This window comes from Saccopteryx bilineata, chromosome 7 (assembly GCF_036850765.1).
Source record: "Saccopteryx bilineata isolate mSacBil1 chromosome 7, mSacBil1_pri_phased_curated, whole genome shotgun sequence".
NCBI lineage: Eukaryota > Metazoa > Chordata > Mammalia > Chiroptera > Emballonuridae > Saccopteryx > Saccopteryx bilineata.
Genome location: NC_089496.1, coordinates 110049599 through 110073707, shown reverse-complemented (window position 1 = coordinate 110073707; position 24109 = coordinate 110049599). Strand labels below are relative to the sequence as shown.

The following is a 24109-nucleotide window of genomic DNA, read 5'->3' as shown; positions in this document are numbered from 1 at the left end:
ATGACCCCCCGAGAGGGACGCCCTAGGGACAGCGTGGGGCGGGAGAAGGGAGAAGGGAACACTGGGGGCTGGCTCTCCCCCCACGGGACCACTCTGCCCCCCCGGGGAAGTTCCCGAAAAGCACTCCGCACACGATGTTCCCGCTCCCCAGGTCCCCGACCTTAACCACGAGAGCGCTCCTGAAATTCGACTTCCCGCCAAGCTCACGGTGTCATCAGCACCTACACAAAAGTAATGTATCTCATCCTAACGGTGGACCGGCTAGTTTTAATGAAGTTCTGTAATAACTCGGTATCACAGTGCCGACGATTTCTGATGCTGACAGGTGAAATGTGCCTCTCCCCTTACTCACTAAATGCAGCAGCACCAGCTGACACGTTTCTCGATGAAATTCCTCCCGGGCACATTCAAGGCCCGGGCTCCTCTCAGGCCTCCGCGTGGGCTGCTTGGCATGTGGCAGGAACACCAATCCTAAGCTGAGGCTTTAACCAACCTTTCCATCGGCCCCACAGACAAGACCGAGGGCCGGGAACCAGGACCGGGACCGGTGGAGGCACCCATCACAGAGTCACAGATGTGCGCCGGTGACCGCTAGCTCCACGAACACGTCGCGCCAGCCCTCCTGCTCGCTGCTGCCAGCTCGCTCTCCACTCTCCGCATTAGGAAGTCTCTGCTCCTTTCGGCAACTTTTTTTTTTTTTTTAGTCTTTTCCTTTGAGGGATGCTGGTGCCTCCTTCCCAGGAAGAAGGTCAAGGGGGGGGGGGTTCTTTCTGAGGACTGTTCCGGCCTCGGAGAGAAAGTCAGTCTCTTGGTCCTCCGGCATTACAAACAGGAAGGAGACAGCAAGCCTCTGATGACTGGTGGCCACCTTCCCTCCCAACAGAGAGAAGAAACTGGCCAAGGAGTGAGGCTACGCTCAGACCCCTGGACACAGTCAAGCCTACCTAATGGCCCTGGACGCCCCACCTCCGTGAGTCCATTCGTGCCCTTTCTGAACTGAATGTGGGTTGGGTTTAGGCAATCAGATTACTGCAGCTTTACAGCAAGACCCGACATCAAGTGGTGCCGGTCTGCGGGCTCTGATCCCCTCTGACACTGTGCTGAGGCTTCCAGGTCGCCCACCTCCCAATCAGGTGACTTGCTAGGATTTTGACGCCCACGTCCTTGAATGTACAACTTAAACTGCGAAGAACTGACACCTTCACAGTACTGAGTCTTCTTGTCCACAAAAGAAAATCTCTCCCCGTGTACTGGGATGTCATTAGAGGCTTACACAATTCACAAGCAAGAGGCCACAGTCCGCAGAAACTCAAAATACGCAAAGAATCCATTACAAACAGTGGCAGACAGTGCACATACAAATACACACAAGGCAGGTGCAGGGAACCCTTTGCCCACCCCGTGCCCAGCTCACACGAGAAGAGCCTATTTGGACAGACCGGGCTGTTTGAGGCCCTTGGAAACCCCCTTATCATTCCTAGAAAGAAATCTTTCTGAAGGGGCTCTACGGGCAGCTGCAATTTAAAGACCCCAGAAAAAAGCCAGAGGACATGGGGCACACACGCTGCCATCAGTCTCAGCCACTAAAATGCACAGACTGTTAACTGATCATGTTTTCAGCCTGTCCCCTCAAAAAGCTTTTTCCGTTATTACTTTGAACAGACACCAGGGTGGCGCGGGCAGGATCACAAGAGATAACCAGCCAGCAAGGGCTTTGAGGAGAGAGAGGGTGGCACACCCACCAGGATTAGGGTTATCCCAGCTGCACCGTCCATCTGGACAAGGCTGCAGGTCCGTCCTCTCCACCACGGCGAGTCTGCGTTTGCTTACTGCCTCTGCTGAATGATGTCACCGAGCGCCCCACGGTGGCGAGCATCCACCCCGACACCAGCAGCCCGCAGCCAGCGGCAGCACTAGCCGGACATCAGATGAGGGGGAAGACACTGGACACTGCCCAAAGACAGTAAGAAAATGAGGACTTGGTCCAAAGAGAATGGCCACGTGGTTAGAAATGGCAGGTGGACACTCAGGGAGAGGATGTCCAGCACGTGTGGCCCGGGGGCAGTAAGGACATGCCACACCCTGCAGCGGAGGGTCAGGATCTCCGAGGAGGACCGAGGCAGCTCTGACAGTGGTTCCCAGGCGCAGAGAACGTGGAGCTGGTCTCGGGAGACGCCCACCCTCAAAGTCTGCAGGGTCTACCATCTTCGCCCATTTCTTAGGACGTCTCCACGTGGAGGTGCTTACGCCGAAGATTAGGGAGGTGATGCTGACACTCACCGCCCACACAGACCACCGCAGCCTGCAGGCCTCACAGCCTAGCCTGTCTCCTCAACACTCTACCAGCCCAACCCCACCTCCCACTGGTCCTCAGCTGGGCAGGCTTGGCGTTCCACCGCAGTGACACCTGGCAACATCTGGAGACAGCACTGGCTGTCATACTAAGGACAGTATGAGGGTTGTAGAGAGCAGGGGTTCCGCTAAACACCATACAGTGCACAAGACAGCCCCCCAACCAAGAATGTCAACAGTGCCAAGGTGGAGAACTCCGCTCTAGCCCAAGGCCATGGCCTCTCACCTGGATTCCTGGACAGCCTTTCACCCCACGGCTTCCTCTCTCCCCCTCCCCCTGCATCCTGCAGACAGCAGCCAAAACGACCCACGGAAAAGCCAACTCTGATCTGACCATGTTCTCCCCAGTGGCTTCTGCAGACTCTGAGCAGGCCCCCAGGGCTCTGTACGGTGAGCCCAGGCCTGCCTCTCCCTCCTATCCCCCTCCCTGCTTGCTCAGAGCCCACTCTCCGGCCACAGCCACTGGTCTGGTAACCCCTGAGACCACCAACACACTCCTGTCTACTGCCTCTGCCTGGGACTTCCCCCCACCTCCTGCTTTCTTGACCTAACTCCCTCCTTGAGCTCTCCCTCGAACCCCAAACTACTCCAGATGCTCCGGACCCTCTGGCGTGACCTGCACCCACAGTGCAGTGCGAGACGTATGGGCCTGCAGCTCCTCGTGGGCCCAGCTCCCTGGGGGCCCCTGGACCAGGTCCTGCTGCCCCTCCAGCCCCCCTTCACCACTGGCCTGGACTCCTTGGACATCCATGTCGATATCCACATTGACTTCTATGGCAGGTTGAACTGTGTCTCAGAAGAAGCTATGCTCAAGTCCTCACCTCTGGCACCTTGGGGCATGTTCTAATGTGGAACCAGGGTCTCTGAAGATGCCATCAAGTTAAAGAAAGAACACCAGGAGAAGATGGAGATGGAGACAGGAGTGATGTCTCCATCAGCCAAGGACTGCTGGCCACCAGCAGAAACAAGGAGAAAGGCCCCGAACAGATTCTTTCTTCAGTGCACTAACCATATTGCCCCATGTAGAAGACGCTCCTTAATTTGGGGGTCCGAAATTTGAAAAAAAAAATGTATTACATAAAGTTATTGAACTCAAGTTTTATTCATCAGCAAATTCATACAACTCCTCATCACTGTCAAAACTCCCATCAATGAGCTTGTCCTCGTCTGTGTCTGATGACGAATCACTGTCTTCCTAGATGGCCTCGTCCTCAGTTCCATCAATGGCATTTGAAATGCCACAACCGCTTTATGAGACGCACCCAGTTTTTAGACCCTGAATTTTTCTGAAAATGGTGCGTCTTATACATGGGGAATAAGGTAAATGTTTGTGTTCCCCAGAACTCATATGTTGAATCCCGACAGCCCACTGTGATGGTATCGGGAGGTGGGGCCGTCGGGAAGAAACGATCAGACGAGGCCATGGGGTTGGGGCTCTCACGCCCTTCTAAGGACCACAAGGCATCGTACCCCGTCTGCTCTCTGCCATGGGAGGCTGACATGAGAAGTCGGCCAGCTGCAGCCCAGACATGGTCCTCAGCAGAACCCCGCCTTGCTGGCCCCCTGACCTTGGACTCGCACCACCCAAGACTATTGATAAATGAAGGTCTGTTGTTTCTAAGCCCCCCAGTGTGTGATATTCCATGACAGCAGCCCCTAGCTGGCCGGGACAAGCACCCAGAGGAGCTGAGAGGGAAGGCACATCTGTACACAGCTGCCCTGGTTGTTACAGGACTCCCGGGCGACGAACGCCCCTTCCAAGCTTGGCTCAGTCCCCTCGCTTCCTGAAGTCCGGGCTGGCCCTCTCCTCTCTGGGTGGGCAGAGAGCTCCAGAGACTGGGCCTCTGCCGGTTCTCAATCAAGTGCAGCCAGTCCCTTAATGGCTGGCTTCTCCCGAGGAGACCGCCTCTCAGTTCTCAGATATTCTGGGTGGGCCAGTGATCCCTGCACACAGATAATACGACCTGGAAGGTTGCCAACCCAACCATCTCATCCTTGTCTGCTCGCACGGTGTAGAACTTGTAAGCAAAGCCCTGGCTGGAGTCAATGTCACTCCTGAATCAATTAACACAGCACAACATAACCCTCAGAAAAGAAGGAGGGAGAGAGAAAAGGGAGGGAGGGAGAAAGGGAAGGAGGAAGGGAGAGAGGAAGAGAGGGAGGGAGGGAAGGAGGGAGGGAGGAAGGGAGAGAAGGAGGAAGGAAGAAAGGAAGGAAAAGGAAGGAAGGGAGGGAAGGAGGGAGGGAGGGAAGGAGGAAGGGAGAGAGGAAGAGAGGGAGGGAGAAAGGGAGAAAGGGAAGGAGGAAGGGAGAGAGGAAGAGAGGGAGGGAGGGAGGGAAGGAGGAAGGAAGGAAAAGGAAGGAAGGAAAGGAGGGAGGGAGGGAGGGAGGGAGGGAAGGAGGAAGGGAGAGAGGAAGAGAGGGAGGGAGGGAGAGAAGGAGGGAGAGAAGGAGGGAGAGAAGGAGGGAGGGAGGGAGGGAGGGAGGGAGGGAGGGAAGGAGGAAGGAAGGAAGGAAGGAAGGAAGGAAGGAAGGAAGGAAGGAAGGAAAAGGAAGGAAGGAAAGGAGGGAGGGAGGGAGGGAGGGAGGAAGGGAGAGAAGGAGGGATGGATGGAGGGAGGAAGGGAGGGAGGGAGGGAAGAGAGGGAGAAGCACATCCTTCACTGCCTGCTCCTTCGGGCTAAAAGGCTTCCCAGTTTCTTTAAACTGCGTGCTGGCATATGACGGTCCCAGTGCCCCCCCTCCCGTTGGTTCCTTCAGTGCCCGGGAGGTGCCAGCTGAAGGCAGTGACCGCGGCAAAGCTCTCGTCTCCTCACTTGACTCGGCCCCTGGTCCCATGCCAGCAGAAGCCGAGGTTATGTAAGCAGATCGATGGCTGCTGAGGGCGGAACGGCTCCCCCGCCACATGCGGCTGCGAGCGAGTCAGTCAGTCCCCCAGAGTGTGGAGTGAGTGGGACCAGGGCTCCGTGAAAAACGGAGGTCAGGTGAGGGCACTGAACACAGCATCCAGCACCCGGGGGAAAGGCGCATGGAGCTGTGACCCGGGGGAGCAGGTGGGGGGTCCCTAACAGCTCCGGTCATGACTTTCACAGGACCGCAGAGTGCCTGGGGATCTGGTGCCCGACAGCGACCCGGGTGGACTGAGGTCGCTGCCACACAGGCAGGGGGCAGCCAGGGAGGCTGACGGAAATGAAGAAACCACCTCTGTGCCCCGAAACAGACAGTTTCTTAAACAAGGTACGATACAACCACGAGGTAACGTGTGCCCTTCAAAAATACGTTCTTGAAAAATGCTGAAAGCCTGACCAGGCGGTGGCACAGTGGATAGAGTGTAGGACTAGGATGCAGAGGACCCAGGTTCGAAACCCCGAGGTCACCAGCATGAGCACAGACTCACCAGCTTGAACACGAGGTCACTGGCTTGAGCGTGGGATCACAGACATGACCCCATGGTCGCTGGCTTGAGCCCAAAGGTCGTTAGCTTGAAGCCCAAGGTCACTGGCTTAAAACGCAAGGTTGCTGGCTTGAGCAAGGGGTCACTCACTCTGCTGTCAAGGCTCATATGAAAAAGCAATCAATGAACAACTAAGGTGCCGCAACAAAGAACTGATGCTTCTCATCTCTCTCCCTTCCTGTCTGGCGTGCGCTCTCTCTCTCTCTCTCTCTCTCTCTCTCTCTCTCTCTCTCGCTAAAAAAAAAAAAAGTAAAAGAAAAATGCTGAAGGACGTGGGAAAATATGTGTAGAAAGCAAAAGTCTGGAAGTATGCATAGACACACACATACATGCACACGTAATTGTGTCAGCACCATGTTGTCATGTATCCACGTGCAGAGCCCACGCTAAGGAGGAAAAGCCCACACACGTACAAAGACAAATTGCTAACCGCGTGATCTCGGGGACATGAGAGGACAAGGAATTCTTCATTTTTCTTAAGTTGTTGGGTTGTTGCCGTTTTCTAACAAGCTCTCATGTCACATTTAAAACTGAAGGTCAATCACACATTCAATGCCTGCTTTGTTCCAGGGCCCCGCTAGCCCTCACCACCCACAGGAATCCCCAGTGTGCCCCGGAGAGAGGACCACAGGCCAGGGAGGGGGTGGGGGGCGGGGGCGGGGGCGGGGGAAGGGGCAGGGGTGGGGGCGGAGCTGCTCTCCGGGAGGCCCTCCTCTGACCCACCCTTACCTGGGAGACCTGACTCCCTCCCCTGCAAGGAAACCATTGTATCATTTCTGGTCCTTAGTTGCCATCACCTCTAATACATTCAGTTTTTACAGAGGACAAAAAAAGAAAACAACAATAAAAAATAAAAAATAAAACCCTAAGCTTACAATGGGTGAGAGGCAACACCTCAGATGATATAAGGCAAGTAAGTATAATTCATTCCAAGTCAGGGTATGATTTCTAAGGGAATAAAAACTGTACTTGGTGGGCCAAACCAACCCAACCGCTGTATGCGTTGTGGGTACAATGCAGCTGATTTCCAAAACAATGACTTCCGGGGAGACCAAGACCAGGATGGCACCACGAGAGCCTGCACCCCAAGGACAGGCCCCCAGAAGGAAGCCAAATCCTCACCATCTGGGGGCCAACCTCAGTTTGAAGGGGATCTCAAATTCAATTAATCCGCACTGCAGTCCAATCGGCATGCCCGCAGGGAAGCCCGCCAAGCCCCAGGGGGCTGCAGCTTTGCACAACAAGGGGAGAGGCACGGAAAACTAATCATGTTCCCACCGTAAGCTGCACAGCAGAAAACGGTGGAAGAAAGCTGAAGAATAGTCAAGACCACTGGTTTTCACACGTGGGTGGAGACACATTAGCCGTGCAGGCAATCAATTCAGTGCCTGCAAACCTGCATATTTTTTTTAGTGAAATACATTTGTTCAGAATGGACCGAAGGATTATTAGAACAAAAAATGTCAAAGGGCGTCACATGGAACACAGGTGAGAACACACACAACAACAGCAACAACACACCCACCAAGAATCTGTCTCCTACTGGTCAGTTTCCCTCTACAGAAAGTTCTGGAACTCTCTGTCCCAGACAGAACAGGAGACTCCATTTTAAGTCCCAGAACAGTGTGACCCAGCATCGCCCCACAGTTGGTAGTAGTAACATTTGTGGAATCCAGTGAAAACTCTGCCTATGATCACTTTGGCCGCAAAGCCCCGGAATACCCCCAATCTAACTCCGCAAGAGAGGAGCGGTCCAGACACAGGACCACCTGCTGCCCACCCAGTTGGGCCGTCCCCCAGATCTTGACCCCAATAAGCCTTCAGGACCAGCCCCTTCTAACTCCCTTTACTTCTCCTCTGGACACGCCCAGTGCTTTTGGATTAGAGTCCAAGTCCTGTCCTCGCTTTCTGCAGGAACACGGGACACACCCACGTAGACTGGAAGCCCTGCCGGGAAACACGCTCCTGCCTTTACAGCCGGACAGCGGCCGCGCCCGAGCTGTGGTCCACGGATGAAGACGGTGAGTATGCGCCCAGCCCCCCGACATCCCAGGACGCCGCCCCACAGGGCAGCCCTGCTCAGGGAGCTGCGGGGAAAGACTCCGGAACACGCTGTCCGAGGCTTCAATGACACTGCGCTCCATTCCAGCTGAGCGAGGGCGGCGCTGCCCACGCATGCACCGTGGGGTCCCCAACCACTAAACAATGACGCATCCCTGTGTTCTCCCACTGGGTGTCCTCTCACTTAAATGAAATGCCTCTGGTTAAAACGTGCTGTCACTGAGTTGCACGGAAAGCAGCCATGTTGAAAACTCGCAGTGAATGCCGAGTTTGAGTTCCTTTGTGCTGCAGGTGATTCATTCGCTAGAAGTCCTCCTGCCCCGCCCTTTGTGAAGACAGAAACCAGGGTAGCCGAGTCACACCTGCGAGGTGGATGTGAGGTGCGGTTTCCGTTCCAAGAAGGTGACTGCAGGGGACACAGCAGCCACCGGACCCTCCTCCCAACCCCCAGAGGTCACCCAAGGACAGCCAAGAGTGTCAGAGAGCATGCTGACCTCTGAGTCACAAAGGAGGCCACACGGGTCGTCTCAAACATCACAACAGCCAACAAGGGACACCCTCCGGAGACAAATTTAACCCTAAGAAATGCAGGGCTTTTCTTCGTCTTCTAAGCCAGTGGTCCCCAACCTTTTTTTGGCCACGGACTGGTTTAATGTCAGAAAATATTTTCACGGACTGGCCTTTAGGGTGGGACGGATAAATGTATCACGTGACCGAGATAAGTGTCAAGAGTGAGTCTTAGACAGATATAACAGAGGAAATCTGGTCATTTTTAAAAAATAAAACATTGTTCAGACTTAAATATAAATAAAACAGAAATTATGTAAGTTATTTATTCTTTCTCTGAGGATAGGTACCAAATGGCCCACGAACTGGTACCGGTCCTCAGCCTGGAGGTTGGGGACCACTGTTCTAAGCAAGACGATTCACAATTGTGTCTTCTTCCAACAGAGTAAAACTTAAAGGGTGAAAGCAACACAAAAGCTAGGGACCCATGATGGGAGTCCTTCATCTCGGAGGCTGGGAGGACTCGGATTGCAAAGGAACAAAATACAAAGTGAGCAGCAGCGAGGGGACAACGTTTCAAATAAATCTCCCTCACCCGGGTTGCAGATGTGGGGCTCCCGTCAAGACTGGAATGTCACCGAGGTCACTCGTGTCTTACAATAATCCGCCCCCCCTACCAGATGCTTTCACATGCGGGAGGGAGGCAGACCCAAGCCCACGCTCAGTCACCTTCCATAACGTAAGAATATATCTAGAAATCTAAGATTACGCCCTAGCCGGTTGGCTCAGTGGTAAAGCGTCGGCCTGGCGTGCAGAAGTCCCGGGTTCGATTCCCGGCCAGGGCACACAGGAGAAGCGCCCATCTGCTTCTCCACCCCTCCCCCTCTCCTTCCTCTCTGTCTCTCTCTTCCCCTCCCGCAGCCAAGGCTCCATTGGAGCAAAGATGGCCCGGGCACTGGGGATGGCTCCGTGGCCTCTGCCTCAGGCACTAGAGTGGCTCTGGTCGCAATAGAACGACGCCCCGGATGGGCAGAGCATCGCCTCCTGGTGGACGTGCCGGGTGGATCCTGGTCAGGCGCGTGCGGGAGTCTGTCTGACTGTCTCCCCGTTTCCAGCTTCAGAAAAGTACAAAAAAAAGCCCTGGCCGGTTGGCTCAGCGGTAGAGTGTCAGCCTAGCATGCAGAGGACCCGGGTTCGATTCCCAGCCAGGGCACACAGGAGAAGCGCCCATTTGCTTCTCTACCCCTCCGCCGTGCTTTCCTCTCTGTCTCTCTCTTCCCCTCCCGCAGCCAAGGCTCCATTGGAGCAAAGATGGCCCGGGCGCTGGGGATGGCTCCTTGGCCTCTGCCTCAGGCGCTAGAATGGCTCTGATCGCAACATGGCGATGCCCAGGATGGGCAGAGCATCGCCCCCTGGTGGGCAGAGCGTCACCCCTGGTGGGTGTGTCGGGTGGATCCCGGTCGGGCGCATGCGGGAGTCTGTCTGACTGTCTCTCCCTGTTTCCAGCTTCAGAAAAATGAAAAAAAAAAAAAAAAAAAGTACAAAAAAAAAAAATCTAAGATTACCTCCGGGCTCAAAACATCCCTGTAATTTTTACCTATTCTTACCACTCCCCACGTCCCTTAGCCTAACATGCCGCAGGGTTTGGTAGTAAAGGCACTGGGCACGTTGCTAATTTTAACCTTGGGACAAATAGGCGGCTTTGGGCAACAGCACGTTGCCAAGATCCTGAACCAAAAACGTGCATGTGCTCTGTCCACAGATCACCAGTTTTTACAACAAAGCCACACAAAGACGGGGACATGATGCTGAAGAAAGGAACGGCCCTGCCAGCCAGCCAGCCGCGCCCCTCGGAGATGACGGGCTGGCGGGACCTTCTGCACGTTTAGGTGCCCTGGTTCCCCGGTCACGGCAGCCCCGAGGCGCCTCTGACTGAGCAGGATTTCCAAACCAGACCGCGAGCTCTCAAGCTGGAAAATCACTTTCCTAAAACCCTTTGGAGACAAGAGCCAGAAAGATGTTTCCGAAATGACATTAAAGGCCCATTAAAAGGGGCGGTAAGAACGGAGGCGGGTGGGTGAGCAGCTGAGGGAGAGCCTGAAGGAGTCACTCTGACCAAGGAGATTCTTCTTTGACAGAATAAGCAGGGGCCGCCGCGCACAGCCCGGCTCCGTCTCAGGGTGTCTTCCCCATAGAAATACCAGAACAGGGGCACCTGAGAGTCTGCAGGTCCTGCGGCTGCTCTGGGGGCGTCCTGACACCTCCGCACCAGGACCATGGGAGATAAAGGCGTCTTTCTCCCCAAGGGCCACAGGGCGAAAGCAGGTCATCACAGGTGGTAAGAACGGCAGGACACGGAACGCGGATCCCTCGCTCCTCTGCGCAGGTGTGCGATGCACTGAGGACGAAGGCTGGGTGTTGCCTGAGGTCTGACAGACGCCCGGGGCGCCTGCACGCCCAGTCCCCTACATCTGCCCAGACACTGAGCTCCCTGACCACGCAGTTCACATCAGCTTCCCCGTACCCACGTGAAATGAATCCAGAACCTCTCCTTGCCGAGGCGAAGACACAGCAGGGTCAGAATGTGCAGAGGGAGGAACACACCAGAAGCACGGTCACGTTCACCAAACACCAGCGCTGGGCCTTCCGCCCCCGGCTAGGCACCGCAGGACGTAGGACGTGCAGCGGGCTTCTCCCAGCCGGCAGGGGGCCCTGCAGCGCACAGTCGGCCTCGAGTGTGGCCGTGGCGGCCAACAAGGGCTTACCTTCACCCTGACGGTCTGGTCCGACACACTGCTCATCATGGTGCTGATGGACCGGAACAGCTGCAGCAGGGACTCCATGAAGTCGGCCTCGCCCTTGTCCTCGTAGAGTCTGCAAAGGAACACAGCGCTCTGTGGGCCGGCCTCAAGCCTCGCCACCGTGGGCCCCCGCGGCCACAGCCGTGACAGGGGCTGCTTGAGTGACACGTTACAATTTGAGTGAACGCTCTCAACACCCCTGAAACATGGATGGGGGGTGACTCGGAAATCAGACTTTTCTGGACCACCTGGCTATGGATAAATGCCTTCACCTCCAAGAAGCAGATTTTTAATCATACTATGTATTACTTTTCTCATCATAACATAAGACACTTTAAACTCTGAAGAACACAGAAACAGCTGGAAAAGGGAGGGAAGGACATAAAAAGAAAGAAAGGGCGAGAGGAAGGAAGGATAGAGAAATTGAGCTTCAATTCTACCCTAATGAAACGATATCATTAATATTTCTGGTGTATTTCCTGCCAGGATGTTTAAACCTGTTATTATCACACAATTGAGTCATGAAGACACTTACTTGCCTACATTTTACATCACCTTACAACCACTTGAAAATATCAGAATAGTAAATTTAAAATTACTGTGTTTGAAGAAATGATAGCATATGAATCTATTCAGCATAGAATCGGTGCCGATGGGAAAACTTTCAAGAGGTGGAGCTTACACAATAAATGATAAAGCTATGCATTGGTTACATGCATGCAAATATGTGTTGCCAACTGTAAATGAGTCTCATCTGCACATTATTTATCCAAGCGGCTGTGTGACTAAGAAGCAACGCATCTGCATTTTTAAATGTAGCAACTCAAGACATTTTATTAATATCGACAAGTTTTTTCTGCCTCATTAAAAAGTATACCATCCCTGTAAACTTGTGTACAACAGAAAATTTGGTAAACTAAGTGATAATTAATTACCCTAGAGGTAATCTTATATTTAAATGAGTTCCACTGCAAAGCAACAAATTCTGCCTGACACGGGAAACTGCCACGTGGTGCATCTGTTCTGCAAAGGGTTTTCCAGACAGGGGTCGGTTTCAAGGGCGCACAGAGCCGTGACCAGGGCGGGGTCCTGAACTCCCGCCTCCAGGTGGCAGGGAGAGGTGCTGGGCACAGGGAGGCGAACCCTTCGGAACAGGCACTCACGCTGCCGTCTCAGGACATTCGCCAATTCCTACCACCCTAGGGGTTAGGAGACTTGATCCCCCAAATGAAAGCCTCTGTCAAGCAGAGTGGAGTGATTGCCAGTCTCCAGAGATAATGAAAAGCGTTTGGAAGATACCAGAAAAGGGGCCCCAGATACCAGTGCCCAGTCACTGTTGAAAACCCCAGAGAAGCAGGGGCCAACCAGGGCAGACGGAGGTGGACGGAGGCCACAGGCAGCCTGACTCAGCACAGCCTCTGGGGAGGAGAGGGCTCAGCCCAGGTCCTCCGCCTAAAAGGAGCAGGGGGGTGGGTGAATCGTCTCTGAGAAGAGGGCACGTCACCTGCAGCTTCTGCCCTTTTACTCATGCCCAGCCCTGCATGTCAGCAAAAATCACTCAGCACAGCAGAGAACCGCACCAACGGCCCCACTGGAGAGGGAAGAAAGCCAATAGAAACAGGCCCACAGGTGATCAAGATACTGGGGTGGGCGGACAAGAATGTCTAATAAATACAATTATTGTGTTTTAAAATCAAGAGGAAATGGTAGAGAAAGGGAAAGATGGAGGGAATAGAAGCCAAATGAAAAATGTTAGTAGAGAAAAAAAATCAAATGAAAATTCTAAAACTAAAAAAGCATAACATCTAAAATGAAAAATTCGTGATATAGGTTAAATTTACATCAGACAGAACAAAAGACGGAATCACGGAAACGGAAGACAATCAATGGGAAATTAAACAGGCAAAGAGCTGGAAGACACTGCATGTGAGAGACGCACCGGGCGCAGCGATGAGATCTAACCTACACATAACGGCCATGATTTTCCCGTGTTAATAGAAGACACCGGTCCAAAGTTCGAGAAGCTCGGACAGTCCAGCACAGCGAGTCCAGTCAGTAAGAAAGCAAGACACTCCCTGGCAACGTGCAATGGGGAAACTGAGGCAGATGGCCGAGCAGTGAACAGCCAGCTGGTTGGTCCTCTGGCACCCAGGACGCCAGAGAGCAGCTGGTATAAAGCACCTTAGTCAGGGAGACAGGCAGCAGCAAGCCAGAAACCACAAACCTGTTTTAGAGCCAGACTTAACCCAAGACGGAGGTGAAACGAACCAGAGAAGACCCCAAAGCTCCTCATACCAACATTACAATAAAAAACTGTCATGCCATGACACTTCTGGACTGGACCCCATTAAGAAGAAGACACCCCTCCCCACCAGAGGGCAGAGTCAGAACTCGGTGCCACACAGCTGGGCGACCTCCCCCCCACCCTTGGATACCCCTGAAACCCCCAGACCTACCTGACCACACGCACTCAGATGCATACTTTTCCCTTCTTTTGTCAATTTTTTTTTTTCTTAATTGATTGATTTTAGCGAGAAAGGAAGGGAGACAGAGAGACAGGAACATCGATCTGCCTCTGCATGTGCCCTGATCAAACTGGCAACCTCGACGCTTCAGAACGATGTGCTAATCAACTGAGCTCACCGGCGAGGGCTACTTTTCTCTGCTTTCCCGGGGGTGCCCGAGCCCTGTCCTTTCTTTTTCTCCACTCAGATAAAAAACTTGCTTTGTCCTCACTCTGGTTCGTCCTTGACATCTTTCCCGAAAATCCAGAACCCGGAGGTCTCCTGACAACGCAACAGCTCCAAGGGCCGTGCCAGCCACCCGAGCAGAAGCGGCGTGGTAACAGCAGGTAAGTCACGAGTGGAGGACCTCTATGCAATCCATTGGAAAATTGCTAATAACCACAGAAAAAAGAGAAAAGCTGTAAGAGCAGCCTGAGGAAAGGAAAACACACCACTCCCTTCAAAGAAGCCACAGTACCTCTGCGGGTCGACTTCCCACCAGAAATGACGGAGACCAGGAGAGGGCGGAACCCCATCTGGAGGAAGAAAGTGAGGCCCATCTAGAATTCTCCATTAAGTGGAAACACTCTCCAAACACTAGGATGAAATACAGGCGGTCTGAAGCAGCTTTCTGTGACGGAAGGCGGGTCTCCAGACTTGCGCCTCTGACTTCATCAAAGAAAGCAAGCAGTCCCTGACTGGACCCACCTTGAGGTGGAAGGAAGGAGAGGAAGCCGGAGGAGATCAGTGCGTCGATAGGTGAATTAGCACCCAGTCACCATTCCTTGCTTCACTTAACGTGGTGTGTATGCATTAACAAGGCATGACAAGACCTTGGTCTATAACCCGCCTCCCCCCTCCCATACCCAGGAAATGGCAGGAAAATGACAGGTCTCTGACAATTTATTCATGATCAATAACTACTTATGCACAAAGCCTAACACCAGATGACAGGTGCAGACACTTCACAATGGCACCCAAGACAGAAAGGGGAACACAGTGATAACGAGCTCAGTCATTTGATTCAGAAGGTTTGATCAGGAGGTGTCTGTGTGCCGGCTTTCTAGTTAATGTAATCCGCCCACGCAGAAAACACGGGCAAACGGAATCTGGCTAGAAGCACCCCTGGCTGTTGGGAATCTTTCCTGGTTTTACCGGGAACCAAGTATCTTCCGCCGGAGTTTGTAAAAGGCTGTTCTCGTTTCAAACCAAGATGAGCTTTCGGAACTAAACACCAGGTATATAGCGAGGGTGGGCTTCCTCACCTTCGTGTCCAAAGCATCACCTCTTTGCTCTCTAGAAGAATGCTGAACCGTCAAATGACCCTGGGATTTTACGAGCTCCTACCCTATATGAAAATACAGCAGACCGTTTTTGAAAGAAGAAGGAAGAAAATAGACTTCCAAAGTTTATTCCAACAGCAAAGAAAGGGAAAAAACAAAACAAACCACTTGTGAATTCTAGCTGTGAGCCCAGTTGGGTTTCTTGACAGGTAATAATACACGTGTCGCGGTCAAGAAAATGAGAACCCTGGTGCAGGGCACAGGGCTGCCCTCCCTTCAAGCAGCCTATACGAAGTAGAAACACCATGGCATCAAAAAGTAACATCTTTGAAGATCCCAGGTGAAAAACCACTGAAATTGGGGGGGGGGAGCAGGGAGGAAAACAACAGGACACTAAGAAAAGCCTTTGGCCTTGTCGTCCGATCAATGGTGCCCCACACAAGCAGAGACCGTGTTCCTTTGGCTTTATGTGCACGATGGAGCCCACGACATTGGATTCTGAGTACCTCCCGTCTTCCCTGGGCCCTCCTGGAATGGGCGGACCACACTGACTAGAAAGCGGGCAAACAGACAACTCCCTCCGGCAAACAGCAACATGAAGAGGAAGCAGGCAGGGACGAATGAATGTACGTCCACACTGACTCAGGTCCCTGTTTCCGGAGTGCCGTGCTTGGGAGCGGTGACATGTGTCCCCTAATTCTGAGGGACACTGGTTCATGAACTCTCTCCCTCTGTGTTTAGAACTCACAACAAAAACATCAACCTCAATGAACCAACACGCATGGCACCACCCCCATGTGGTCACCCAAAGCCACACCCTCCAGAGACACAAGCACCGTGAGCCATTTCCAACATCCTCTCTGCCCCCTTTCTGATCCCCTCGGGGGCCGACTGAAAGTTCTCTGGTTGTAACATAGCTCTGAATCCAACAGATAATCTAGACCAAAATGTATCAGCATCCTCTGTAACGCAGTGAAGTCCTAAACGTACTCACTCGTTCTATTGAGTTCACACACCATTCACAAAATTCACTCAGATGGCACGTGAAACGTCACTAAGCAAAAGCAATGGAATGTCCACTCGACAGCTGTTTCCTGTGTGGGAATCTCCCTCTGGAGATAAAACATTATTGAGGCTGAAGAAGAGAAAGGAAGGAAGCCCTACCGTCTTCCCGAGAGAGGCAACTTGATGTGGTTTGGCTTTTCCTTGTGCCTTGTTTAATTCTCTTAGTTCTCTTGGAGCTATTTGTTATATAAACACATATGTACTGAGAAGGAGGTCAGGACCCTCGATATACACCCTGTGCTACATTTGAGGCATTGTCAGTACTTGCAGGGGACAGTGTGGAACTCACTGTCCACGTGGAAATGTCCACGACTCGAACCTGGGAACAGGGCTGGCTCCTCTGTGTGCATCTCACTGCCTGTCACAGCAGAAGGGGGCAACCTCACCCCCGTAGAGCAAACTGTCCCGGTTCCATTATTACGGAAACCGAAGAAAGGAAGGACAAAGAGGAGAGGAAGAGCAAGAAAAAAGGAAAGAGGAAGGGGGTGGGAGAAAAGAAAGAAGGATTTCCCAGAAGCCTCCAGGAGAGCCTGCCCCAGGCGGTACCCACTGGTTGAACAGCACCCGGGAGCGCACGATGAACTTGAAGATGTACTCCAAGGCCTTCATGGCTCTATACAGCTGTTCATTGATGCCGGGCTTCTCGGCGTTGTCCACGTAGTTTCGCAGCACCTTCGTCAGCTTCCTGTCCGTAACAGAAACACGAGGGAGTCAGCTCTGGAAATCACAACAGCTCGGTTGCTAACCGGGACAGAAATACAGTCCCGGGGGGCTGTGATGTTCACTGTGGTCTCCACATGTCGGTATGGGCACATCCGTAAAAAAATGCATTGTAAACTGATGACAAGGGACCCCGTACAACTCTCAGAACGGTGAGAGCTGAGTCATTATGTAGAGAGCACGTTCTTTCTTCATTGTAGGGGTTTTTCTGAGCATTTCAATGTAAGATGTGATTTACTCCTCACAACAACACTGTCAGGCAAGGAGTGGGTATTATGATCCCTAATTTACAGGTGAACATACCCCCATTTGGATAGGTACACTAGCTTTCCCAACGTTAAATAAACGGATCAAAAAATTTTTGTTAACAGTCCAGGAGAGGTACAAAAAGTCTTTGCAAAAAGACCTTAAATTGAACGTGGTCAGTAACTACAAAACACTGGCACAACATTCTACGTTATGTGAATTTTACCAAAATTTTTTAAATGGCATTATGTAAGGCAGTATTTGTTACTGGAAGCCACTTCAGCAACCCCTAGTCCATTTTCTAAAACTAGACTATTTACACTCAAAATAAAAATTTTACAACCAATTTTTCAAATAGGAAACAGTCTTAATTTTTTAATGAGTTTTCTAAGAGCATTTATATAAAAGACTATAAACAACATATGAGAATAACATGGGTAGCACAGGAAAAATTTTGTTAAGTTTTTTCACACTTTCTAATAGGATTTCACACATTTAATTGTAAAAGCATAATGATAATCCTTCTCTTAAGAGTCTATGTCTCTATAAATTATGATCTAAAAACAGTAACTCCCTAACATGAAAACATGTAAAACCTTTTTACATAAGAGAAGCTTATATAGTTTATGACACACCAAAATTGGTCAGAATTATTTTTAAATCTTCCATACCATTACATAAGTGGAGACAGTTGGTACATACTGAAAGTTTGATTTTAATTCACAGCTTCAAAAATTAGATAAGGCACTTAATTCATAGTTTAAAAATAAAACGCTATTACAAGTAAAGGAACATAAAAAAATTGTCTACTCTTCTGTAATTAAATTAACCAGAAATTTCAAACAGTAGTAAATCTGCTAAAGCCACTAGAGTATATAGGAAGTTTAATTAAAAAAAAAAAAAAGACAAAACAAACAAACAAAAAACTAGAGTCTCAGAGGCTATGGCCTGGTATATCACAGGAAAAGTCTAGATCCATAAAAAAATCGATGTCATTAATAAATAATTACATGCACATTAAGATAACAGGAAGTAAATAGTTTGCCTAAAACATCCAGATAAATAAGGTGGTCAGGCACCATGTGGAGAAGCTGGAATTTTGCTGATCAGATTAACAGCTAGAACGTATTTGGACAATAAAATGGCAATATCTACTGCAAATAACACTATTCAAAGTCTTACATACCAGCAATTGCGCTTGTAACTTCTACAGAAACAGTTACAAATATTAAAGAATGTTTATTGCAGCAGTGTCTACAAGAGTAGGAATAGATAAACAATGCCAATGTCCACCACTTGAGGACTGGTTAAATAAATTACGATACATCCTTCCCACACAATAACGCACAGTTAAATACAAAAGGTGGGGGCCTGAGGGGGACACACCGCAGCACTATGGACGTGGAAAATGGCCAGTTATGGTGTTTCTTTCTTTTTAAAGGAAACAGCTGGCCCTGGCCGGTTGGCTCAGCGGTAGAGCGTCGGCCTGGTGTGCGGGGGACCCGGGTTCGATTCCCAGCCAGGGCACACAGGAGAAGCGCCCATTTGCTTCTCCACCCCCCACCCCCTCCTTCCTCTCTGTCTCTCTCTTCCCCTCCCGCAGCCAAGGCTCCATTGGAGCAAAGATGGCCCGGGCGCTGGGGTGGCTCCTTGGCCTCTGCCCCAGGCACTAGAGTGGCTCTGGTCGCCGCAGAGCGACGCCCCGGAGGGGCAGAGCATCGCCCCCTGGTGGGCAGAGCGTCGCCCCTGGTGGGCGTGCAGGGTGGATCCCGGTCAGGCGCATGTGGGAGTCTGTCTGACTGTCTCTCCCCGTTTCCAGCTTCAGAAGAAAAAAAAAAAAAAAGGAAACAGCAGCTACAGACCAGCAGGTGTGGGGGGTGCTCTGCCATTCACATTCTCTCCCAGGTCATTCTTTGGTCCACCTGTGTGCCTACCACAGAGGTGGCTGGGATTATGTTAAACTATAGATTAATTTGGGAAAAGTACATATTTGAGTGATATTTTATCTAATTATTTAATTCTTTGTGTGTGTGTGTGTGACAGAGACAGAGACGGAGACGGAGAGAGGGACAGACAGACAGGAAGGGAGAGAGATGAGAAGCATGAATTCTTCGTTGCAGCACCTTAGTTGTTCATTGACTGCTTTCTCATATGTGCCTTGACCGGGGGCAACAGCAGACCAAGTGACACTTTGCTTAAGCCAGTGACCTTGGGCTCAAGCTGGTGAGCTGTGCTCAAATCAGATGAGCCTATGCTCAAGCTGGTGACCTTGGAGTTTCAAACCTGGGTCCTCCGTGTCCCACTCCAACACTCTGTCCACTGCACCACCGCCTGATCAGGCTAATGATTTAATTCTTTTAAAATTTCTTTCAGCAATGTTTTGTAATTGTCAGGGTGGAGGTCTGACCTATCATTCATTAAATGTAATTCAAGGCGTTCAAAAATCTTAGTTTATAATACAGTAAATTATATTGTACTCTTCATTTCACGTCGCAATCATCTGCGTATGTACAATAGAGTTTTCTGTATTAGTTTTGGACCTAAACTATTCTAAGTTTACCTACCAGTTCTAGTGGTTTTTTTGCAGGGGGGCGGGGGGAAGGGTGGAGCTTGTCACGAAGAGATCCCATAGGGTTTTGTAAATATGTGCACAATGACCTCATGAAAATATAGACAGCTTTACTTCTTTCTTTCCGACTGTTACACTTTTAGTTGTTTTTCTCCTGCTTCACTGTTCGACTTCCAGTATGATAATCAGCAGACTTGAGAACACACACCCCGCCTTGTGCCGGAACTTAGGGGAGACGCTTCCAATCGGTATTAAGGGTGAGCTGTACACTTAGGTTGTCGTCAGAATGAAGACGTTCCCCTCCAATCCCAGTTTGCTGAGAAGTTTTATAATAAGTGGATGTTAGATTGTGTCAACTGCTTTTTCCACATGATGGAGACTTAACAACAAAAACACAAAGCCACTGGAACAGGGGAGACCCAACAGAATGTCCTGCAGCAATGGGAGCCCCCTACACCTCAGATATCCAGGCCACACAGAGCATCAGTTCAGCGGGAGGGAAGCCGGAACCAGCTCCGGGAAAGACAGTTCGCTGGACAGAATGGAGGCGTCTGTTCGCTTTACTGGAAGAACGGTTCCCAAGCAGATGCCGCCCTTCCTTCCCACCTGGACCAGCACTGGTCGCTCAGATGGGGCCCCAGCTCCCGAGAATGACCTAGGCAGAGGGCCTCTCTATCACAGTTGGGGCCCATTGCCTATGGTCATCTTTAATTTCTTCTCTTGGGGGGTCTTTCTGAAGAAAGGTTTAAAGGTCTCAGCCTTTATCAAAGAGGTAAAAAAAAAATACTACCAGGACAATGGACAAGCCTGGGCCTTCGAGAGGGGGAGGGGAGACACTCCAGAATTTCTGTGCAGACACAATTTCCTGGCACCATTTGGTTTGATCCCAGGCCATCACAAGGATCTCTCTCCTTTGGTGTTTCTAGGTGGAAACACTCAGGTTCAAATTAGCATCGTTAGTTTCTGAAAACATGATACCAAGACGCATCTCCCAAAATGAGACCTTCCACTTCAGCAGATTACAGAGACTGAATGAGAGAGCACTGATTCCCGACTCAATTTCACTGGCCCCGAAAGAGAAGACGGGACTCTCTGCCGCTGCCACTGGCTGGCCCCAAAACGCCCGCCCTTCCTGCTGCAGCCCCGTCCCCCAGCCTGCTGCGCATGCGCACTCCTTCCCCGAAGGCACCGCGGGCGAGCCCCACGCAGGACCTGGACGGCAGCGTGCTATGTGGAGTCATCGTTCTGGTTCTCAGAAATTAGGCACAAACTCCACCTGGAGAAGCTCTTTGACCACATTTCAAGAACAGAGCAGGGTCAGGAAAGGGCCGCACCGGGAGGCCACGCCACATTCAGGGCAGCGTGCAGGCCACTTCCGACACCTGCCCCGGGTTGTGTCTGCGTGGCGACGGCAGGATGGGGACACTGATCTGCCTCCCCACCATCTGCAAGGAACTGCCCCAGGTGCAGGCAACCTGGGCAGCTCCAGTGTGCTGGGAAGTTTTATAATAAATGGACCCTATATGACAGGGGTCCCCAAACTTTTTACACAGGGGGCCAGTTCACTGTCCCTCAGACCGTTGGAGGGCCGGACTATAAAAAAAAACTATGAAAAAAATCCCTATGCACACTGCACATATCTTATTTTAAAGTAAAAAAACAAAACGGGAACAAATACAATATTTAAAATAAAGAACAAGTAAATTTAAATCAACAAACTGACCAGTATTTCAATGGGAACTATGCTCCTCTCACTGACCACCAAGGAAAGAGGTGCCCCTTCCAGAAGTGCGGCGGGGCCGGGTAAATGGCCTCAGGGGGCCGCATGTATCCCGTGGGCCTTAGTTTGGAGACCCCTGCTATATGATGTCAAGTGCTTTTTTTTCTTTTTTTCTTTCTTTTTTTTTTTTTTTTGATGGAACAAAATGTTTTAAACCATTTGCAGGGGGCTACATTTTAATAAAAGTAAGCACAAGAACTCATCCAACTTTGTTCTCTGTGCTTCAGGATAGCACAGCGCTCCGCCCACTCAAGGGACCACCCACTAAACAGGCACTCCAGACATACCCGAGAGCCTCCAGGGGCAGGACTGACCGTGTCAGACCTCTGAGCCCGCCTTCCCAGCTACCCACCGGCAAGGACACGGGCTCCGACCGAAGCATGGTCATGGCACAGGTGGGAGAGGTGACCCAATTTAATGACACTAAAGAGATTCAGTTCAAATGACTCTACAGTGGCCGTTCTTGAAGAAATTATGCTGAATCACTATGTTGTACACTTGGGACTAATACTGTACTTATTTTTTATTTTTTTTAAATAAATTATTTAAATCTCTTCTCTCCCTGCAACTCACACGATTAAAAGTGTGAATAAATGTCAATGAGCCCCTCTGTGAGAGACAGAAGGTAACTCATCACAGTAACTCTAATAATAATGCAACCTCATATCAGCCTGGTGCTTTTCACAGGGTCAGGATTTATTCCAAGCCAGTGGCATATGAAAATTCATTAAAATGCTCAATAAATCTACAGTGTGCCATTCTACAGATGAGAAGGCTGAAATTCAGAGAGGAGAAGCACCTTAGATTTCTCAGTGACAGAGCTTTAATTTAAACCCAGGTGGCCGGGCTCCAGGACTGTAGCACCAGGTGAGCGGCTTCTGTGGCCCAGACATGGCACACTCCCTCGGGGGGGGGGGGGTTACAAGACCCACAGGGGCCCCCATGGGGGCTGTGGGGGCGGGGCGAGAGCAGCTGGGTGGGCAGTAAGACTCCAAGTTAGTCACAACAGAAGCTTCTTCAACCAAAGGAAAGGCGTTCTTTAAAGGGCAAAAAGATATGCTGAAAATACAACACAGAATTCTATCCCCACGAAACAACCAATGATCCCCAAATAGGAACACAAGTCCTCATCCATTTACCAGGGCTCACCGGGAAGCCACAGCGCAGAGGCACCTGGCCCGGCACCTGCCTCTAGTGCCATCGGATGTGAGCTCAAAATCTCAAAGACAAGTAGAAGAAGTGGAGAAGAGAAAGGGCTCATTCCAGAATGTTATGCTAGTTTACTACATGCTGCTTTCGACAAGACGTTGAGTTCTGCTAAGAGGGAAACAGTAATAATAAAAGTCAGCCCCGCCTGACCAGGCAGTGGCGCAGTGGATAGAGCATTGGACTGGAATATGGAAGACCCAGGTTCGAGACCTCAAAGTTGCCAGCTTGAGCATGGGCTCATCTGGTTTGAGCAAAAAGCTCACTAGCTTGAGCCCAAGGTCGCTGGCTCGAGCAAGGGCTTACTCGATCTACTGAAGGCCCGTGGTCAAGGCACATATGAGAAAGCAATCAATGAACAACTGAGGTGTTGCAATACGCAATGAAAAACTAATGATTGACGCTTCTCATCTCTCCATTCCTGTCTGTCTGTCCCTGTCTATCCCTCTCTCTGACTCTCTTTCTGTCTCTGTTAAAAAAAAAAAAAAAGAAATAAAAAAATAAAAAAAATAAAAAAAAGTCAGCCCCATCCAGGGGTCGGGAACCTACGGCTCGTGAGCCAGATGTGGCTCTTTTGGTGGCTGCATCTGGCTCACAGACAGATCTTTAATAAAAAAAATAATAACATTAAAAATGCAAAACATTCTCATGGATTACAATCCATTCATTTCCTACCGCTCATGTTCATGGTTGTGGGTGGCTAGAGCCAATCACAACTGTCCTCCGGGACAACACCAAATTTTTATTGGATAATGCATAATGTACTTGGGTCGTTGTATGGCTCTCAAGGAATTACATTTTAAAATATGTGGCGTTCATGGCTCTCAGCCAAAAAGTTTCCTGACCCCTGGCCCAGTCAATTAAGACTTTCGAGGAGGGGAAGGTACGTTCGCAGACAAAAAGTATACAAAAGAGACGCTAAAAAACAAACACACTGGACAAAAGAAAACAAAGAAAAAAAAAGATTTAGTTTTAAAACAACCAAGAGAACTTACGTGTAGGCTAACGTGGCGCTGAAGTGTTTCTTAATGTACGTTTCCAGAACAGGATTAAAATGCTGAAATTTCCTATCGGCAATGAGTCCAATGATAAACACCTGTGACACGGATCAATATTTTCATTAGCAGGATAATGCCAACCCTCTGGAATCTTCACCCAAATCCCACTCGCCGGGTGACTCCAAGAACACTACAGTTTGTTTGTTTTTTCAGACAGAAGCCAACGGTCAGCCAGGTGACCGCATCTCAGCCAGAAACTTCCTTTGCCCACGGACAGCGTTACTGAGATAGAGCCTCCAGCGCGGCGTCTGTCGGCTCTGCCGGGGTGTGCACGGCTGCCCGAGCCGTCCCGGTGACCGTGCTGGGCACCCCCACCCGGCCTCACAGGCTGCCGCATGCCACTGCGTCCTACCGGCCGAGCGGAGGAGAAGTGGCGGCCTCTTACCAGAGCATCGAACACTAACGTGTCGAAGGTCTCACTCTCCGAGTTCTCCATCATGATGTTGAACAGGGCGTCCAAGGTGTCCTGGAGAAACTGTGGAGACGGGCCGGGGGACAGAGTG

General features: G+C 50.8%; 1 protein-coding gene across 2 annotated transcripts in view; it reads right to left on the bottom strand.

Annotated features, from left to right (window-relative positions):
* Positions 1-24109, bottom strand: part of DOCK1 (dedicator of cytokinesis 1) — a 437923-nt gene that overhangs the window by 318799 nt on the left and 95015 nt on the right. For both annotated transcript variants that reach the window (XM_066240428.1, XM_066240429.1), the window contains exons 20-23: positions 23992-24081; positions 23544-23644; positions 16578-16712; positions 11140-11248 (exon numbers count right to left, since the gene is read on the bottom strand). In XM_066240428.1, the coding sequence (XP_066096525.1) occupies positions 11140-11248; positions 16578-16712; positions 23544-23644; positions 23992-24081 (435 nt within the window). The remainder of the gene's footprint in view (positions 1-11139; positions 11249-16577; positions 16713-23543; positions 23645-23991; positions 24082-24109) is intronic.